A 6000-nucleotide genomic window follows, 5' to 3' on the forward strand; every position below is an offset into this window, starting at 1 on the left:
AGAGGGGCACTCGAGGGGCCACGGGCAGCCAGACGGCACCGTGGGGACATGTGGGGCACCCTGAGGTCCCATGGAGCACTTTGGGGTGCAAGGAGCAGTCGGGGGGTGCATATGGCACCCTAAGGACCTGTGGGGCCCCCCAGGGTGCATCGGGCACCCCAAGGACATGTGCCCCCCGCCCTCCCGCGCCCGGGGCTGTGGGGCAGGCAGGGGGAGGAGGAAGAGAGGAGGAGGAGGAGGGAGGAAGGGGCGGTGATGCCGGGCGGCTCTGCCTCCGCTGCCCCCGCCGCGCCCGCCGAGCGCACGGAGGGACCCGCACCGGCTCCCCAGGTACGGGACGGGGACGGGGACAGGGCCACCCCCGGGGGGCTGCAGGGCCACCTTCGGGCAGGCGACACCCCCCGGGCAGGGAACCTCCCCCCGCAAGGTACGACCCTCCCAGGTGGGGAACTGGGGCCACCCCCAGGTAGGGGCCACCCCAGGTGTGGGATTGGGAACCCCCTCAGGAGGGGCGAGGGGACACCCCAGTATGGGACACGGGACCCCCCCAGGTGATGGGATAAGGGCCGCAGAGCCGTCCTGGGATGGGACAAACGGACCAAGAGCCACCCCCGAGGAGGGGATTGGGGACAGTCCCAGGGAGAGGACGGGGGGCCACTGCCCCCAGGGGACAGGGCACCCCCAGGGAGGGGACCGGGGCTGTGGGGTTGCACGGTGGAAGACAGGAGGTTGTGGGGGCTGCAAGGCCACCCCCCAGGTGAGGGACAAGGACACAGTGGGGCCACTCCGGGGGGAGACAAGGGGACACCAAGCATTGTGTCCCCCCCACCCCGTCCCTTTTTCCTTGGGCATCCTCAGAGCGCCTCTAAGAGCTCCCTGGGACAGGGCACGGAGTTGGGGCACAGCTGTACAGGGCTGTGTCCCATCCCAATTTTGGGGGCTTGGGGATGCCCCAGAAGTGGCCCCTCATCGGTCCCACCTGAGCCGCCCAGGAGACTTTAGGGCAGCCGGGGGGTCCTTCCTACTGTGGCCTCAGCCCCTCCAAGCCAGGATGGAGCTCCGTGGGGAGGGGTGGGAACCCCATAAAGAGGAGGGCAGGACGCCCATGGCTGCACCCCTGGAGCCTCGGCCACCCCGACGGCCCCGTTTGGGGGGCACCCGGGGGGTGCTGCCGTGGGGCCGCCGGGATCCCGTCAGCGCCGGCACAAAGAGGAATGCGACGAGCACATGGTTCCCATTAACCCTGGAGAAATCTTTTCTTTTTTTTTTTTTTTTTTGTAGGTTGGAGGGTTTTTTATGGTTATCCTTTTTTTCCCCCTAGTTTTCCGCAGCTCGGCTGGGGAGGAGGAAAAGCGGCGGCTCCGGAGGGTGAGGATTTGGGCAAAGGGTGGCAGTGCCGGAGCCCGGCCGGGGTTTTGCCTGTGGGGAGGGAGGGAAGGAGGGAGAGAAGCGCTCGGGGTTCCTTTTCCTCTTTAATCCCTTCCCGGCTTGAGTCAGAGGCTGAAGTCACCGGCGGGAACATCCCGAAGCTTTTCCCCCAGCTCTGGGGGAACTGCCTGCCCCCGGAAAGGATGCGCTGACCCCTGAGCGGGATCTGGGGGAAGCGGAGCCGCATCAGACCGGGCAACTCAGCACACAGGTATTTTTCAAGCTGCTGATTCACCTCTGGGATGAATCCTGCTTCACCAGCGCGGCACCCCGGCTAAAGCCTCAGGGTTCCCCTGCTCCAAACCATTCCATTTGGGCAGGGGAAGCTTCGCCCCGGCTGTTCTTCCCATTGGGAAGCTGAATAAACAGCCCTTTTCCTTCCTGAGCGGGTTTATCGGGGTCGGGCGCATCCTGCCGGGGCTGTGCTCGGGGCTGTGCTGCTGACAGGAGGGGGCTGATTCACAGCACTGTGCCTCAGTTTCCCCACCTGGAAAAACAAAGGGGGGATGTGCTGAGCTGGAATGGATTAACTGGGAATTGGGGTTTCGGAGGGAGGGAACGGGGATGTAGAAACACTCCAAAAAAAAGGGGTTGCAAAAGCAAAATTCTACTGCAATCCCCTTTTTAAGAGGAAAGGTGGGGTTTTTCCTGCTGCCCATGGGGACTTTAATCCAAGGTGGGAGCAGCGAAAGGAAATAAATGGGGTTAAAACTCTTGTAAAAGGGAGGGATTTGGCCACAGAGGCGTGAAAATGGGAGATTCCGGCTGCTGCTTCAGCAGGACCCTTTGCCCTGTGTCCTCCCAGGCACGAGACCATTTACTGCCGTGACGTGGGACGGGACGCTCGTTCCTTCTCCCTTTCCGGGAGGAGGGAGGGAGGTTGATGCCGAAGGGCAGCGCGGCTGCAGGAGCTGCCAGCGTGCCCCTGAGTTTTACCTTATTTTCCCTAAAATCAACCCCAGGCCTGGCCCTTCTGTGGCTTCAGAGATGCTGCCAGGGAAGGCAGAGAAGAGGATGGCCTCGTCCATCTTCATCACTCTGGTGCCCCCACGGAGGGATGTGGGCACCGAGGAGAAAACCCACCGGGAGCCGCAGCCGGACGGTGCCCAGGGCCCCGTCACCCGTCGCCCCCGGATCCCACTGTCACCCCCGGCATTGCCCAACGGAGGTGAGGGGTGTCCATGGGGGGCTGAGTGTGGTGCCAGGAGGATGGTGGTGGTGCTGAGGATGCTGTGGAGATGCTTTGCTAAAGGACACGCAGGCAGGAGGGGATATGGGGGGTTTTTTGGGGGGGTTATTCCCCAAATCCCTGCAATCCCTTCTCCCATCCTGGGATGGATCCAGTTGCTGGGGAAGGGCTGTGTTTGCTCTCCATTGCCAGGCACTTATCGGTGCTGTTTGTCCCCTCCAGCTGGGACAGCGTTTGCTTTTGGGGCAGGTCAGCGAGCGCTGCTGCAAAGCTGTTGGGGCATTACTGCAAAGGGGTGCTATTGTGACAGGACATTATTGCTCCCCCAAACCCCCCATATCTGTCTTTTGCTGCAGAAACCCCCCCAGCTGTCCCTGTGCCTTCATCCCCACCCCTCCTCATCCTCTCCGAAGCCCCCCAGCCCATGTCCGTGGAGTCACTGGGTCCGGTGCTGCAGCAACTGAACCTCACAGCACCCACCACCCTCCAGGTGAGGATAAGGGGGTGCAGACCCCCCATTGCCACAGTTTCTTCACCTGCAGGGGTATAAATAACATGGTTTTACCCTCCCCTGCTCTCCAGGCCCCTTCCTCCTTCCCTGCTGAGTTAAAGCCACCCAAACTGTGCCAGGAGCAAGAGGACAAGCCGCAATGGCAGGATGTGAATGGGTACCCGGAGCGGGACAGCTCCAGAGGTGAGGGGGGCCCAGCTGTGGGTTCATCCCGAGTTAGAGGAACTGAGTGACACAGCTCTGAACCCGTCCCTAAAGTAAACAAAAAATAAACACAGCGGAGGAACTGGACTTCACACACAATCCATGAGATTCAAAGTGAAGACATTTTATTACACATAGCACAAGGTTTATATAGGGTTAGGACTACACCTTATTGGCTAAAAGAGTTACACACCACCACACCAGATACTTCAGTTGATTAGAACCTCTCTCTCACAAGTCCCATGTTTATATTATTTCATCTTGCTATTTTCGTGCACCTGCAGAGTCTTGTGGATTCTTGGGGAGTAACCTCCTCCCTACCAGCCAGCAGCAGCTGAGCTCCTTGCTGCTTCTGGCTGATGGCTGAGTCTCACAAGGCTTTCTATAGACCTGAATTGCTCACCTTTGATTTTACTGTAACAACACATCCCCACTTCCCACAGACATCTGTGCCTTCTGCCACAAGGTGCTGGGGCGGCGGGAGCCGACGGTGGAGGCGATGGGCAAGCAGTACCACCCCGGCTGCTTCACCTGCCGCACGTGCCAGCGGCGCCTGGCCGGGCAGCGCTACTTCCAGAGAGACGGGCGGCCCATGTGTGACACCTGCTACCAGGTACTGCCCTCCCTCGGGGACAGCCAGCACCCCTGGGGTGGCAGCTGGCACCTCATGGCGCGTGTTCCCAACTCCCAGGCCACGCTGGAGAAATGTGCCAAGTGCCAGGGGCTGATCACAGAGCACATCATCCGTGCCCTCGGCAAGGCTTTCCACCCCGGCTGCTTCTCCTGTGCCGGCTGTGGCCGCGCCATCGGTGCCGAGAGCTTTGCCGTGGACGAGCAGGGTGACGTGTACTGCGTGCCCGACTTCTACAGGTTGGCAATGGCAGAGCATCCCCCAGTTTTGGAGCTGGGGGTGGGGAGTTGGGGGTCTGGCTTGTCCCTGTCACCACCCCCCCCAGGGCTCACACCGCTCCCGTTTGGTTCCGTCAGCAAATACGCCGTGGTTTGCGGCGCCTGTGAGCGCCCCATCGTGCCCTCTGAGGACAAGGACACCTACAAGATCGAGTGTCTGGGTCGCAGCTTCCACGAGAGCTGCTACTGCTGTGAGGTACGATAGGCTGGGGGTCCCCAAAGCCCAGGGGGTGGCACCGAGCCAGGGCTGGCACAGAGGCTACAGCACCCAGGGCTGGTTTTTATCCCACGGTTTGTCTTCCGAGTGACGGGGAGGGGGGAAATAAGTAAATCAGTCAGGTGGTGGTGGTGATGATGCACCTGGAGGAGATGTTCAGCTTTTCATGGCTTTGATGTAGTTTGTTGCTTTTAATCATAGAATCATAGAATGGATTGGGTTGGAAAAGACCTCTGAGATCAGCAAGTCCAACACTTGATCCAACCCCACTGTGATCACCAGCCCAGGGCACTCTGACACCCAACTCCGTGCCCTGGGCTGGTGATCACAGTGGGGTTGGATGAAGATGTGGTGGATTCTCACTGAGTGCCACATCCATAGAATTACAGAATTATAGAATGGATTGGGTTGGAAAAGACCTCTGAGATCATCAAGTCCAACCCTTGGGCCAACTCCAGTCCCTTTACCAGATCATGGCACTCAGTGCCACGGCCAAGCTCAGCTGAAAAACCTCCAGGGATGGGGAATCCACCCCCTCTCTGGGCAGCCCATTCCAATCCCTGAGCACTCTCTCTGCAAAGAATTTTTTTCTGCTCTCCAACTTCAATTTCCCCTGGCAGAGCTTGAGCCCATCGTGCCCCCTTGTGCTATTCCTGAGTGCCAAGTACTGCTGGGTTCTGCAGGAAAAGCAGGATGTAATGCAGCACAGGGACCCCTAAAACGCGTTGTCCCTTTCCCCTCTGCCCCCAGAGCTGCAGGACCCCCCTGTCCCCGGAGCTGACGGAGGACGGGTGCTACCCCCTGGACAGCCACCTCCTCTGCAAGTCCTGCCACGTCCGCTGGCGGAACGAGTCGTCCTGCTGAGAGCCCGCGGCTCACCCATCTCTGCCTGCCAGTGCCAGATGCCAAAAAACTGCCTGCCAGTGCCAGATGTTTGGAGGGTGACCTCCGTGCCTGCTGCACCCCTGAATTCCTGCAGAACTGGGTTTTCATCTCCAAAATGTGCCCGGGACCCTGACCCTGTGGGCTGGCCAGAGGAGCAGTGAGGATGTGTCACAACACGGCTCTGTGCCCACCATGGACATAAAATGCCCCGACAGACCAGCAGCAGAGGAGGTTTTATTCCTTATTTCTTTTTTTAAACTCCTTTTTCAAGGCCAGTTTGGTTATTCTGGGTGGTTTTTCTTCCTTTTCAAGATTCCTTGGGGTTTCACTGAAACGTTTCTCTCTGTGGAGAGCAAGCACTGATTTAGTTACTTGCAGTTCAATAAAACCCGAGCCTGAAAACTCATTCCTTTCATCCACCCTGCATTCCAACCTATCCAATCCAGGTTTAAAAATAAGGACAAAATGCAGCTTTTTTTGGATTTTATAGGTGTGGCAAGTCAGGTCGCTCAGGTCCATAACAGCTGATTTTGGGGTGCAGCGACCTGGCAGTTGCCGCTGTCACGTAGGGGAGAGACAATGGTTGTTTCTTGGGGGTGGGTTTGGGATTTGGTGATGTCGTGGTGTTGTTAAAAGGAGTTTTGGTGCTAGTTTGGT

The 6000-nt window shown here is 58.9% G+C and overlaps 1 protein-coding gene across 1 annotated transcript; it reads left to right on the forward strand.

Annotated features, from left to right (window-relative positions):
• The first annotated feature begins 1451 nt into the window (after positions 1-1451).
• FBLIM1 (filamin binding LIM protein 1) lies at positions 1452-5749 on the forward strand. Its single transcript, XM_071575737.1, has 8 exons — positions 1452-1639; positions 2391-2596; positions 2974-3107; positions 3200-3311; positions 3776-3945; positions 4024-4202; positions 4320-4437; positions 5209-5749. The coding sequence occupies exons 2-8, from the start codon at positions 2416-2418 to the stop codon at positions 5320-5322; spliced, it is 1008 nt and encodes a 335-aa protein (XP_071431838.1). The 5' UTR covers positions 1452-1639; positions 2391-2415; the 3' UTR covers positions 5323-5749.
• The last annotated feature ends 251 nt before the right edge of the window (positions 5750-6000 follow it).

This window comes from Pithys albifrons, chromosome 22 (genome assembly GCF_047495875.1).
Source record: "Pithys albifrons albifrons isolate INPA30051 chromosome 22, PitAlb_v1, whole genome shotgun sequence".
Classification (NCBI taxonomy): Eukaryota; Metazoa; Chordata; class Aves; order Passeriformes; family Thamnophilidae; genus Pithys; species Pithys albifrons.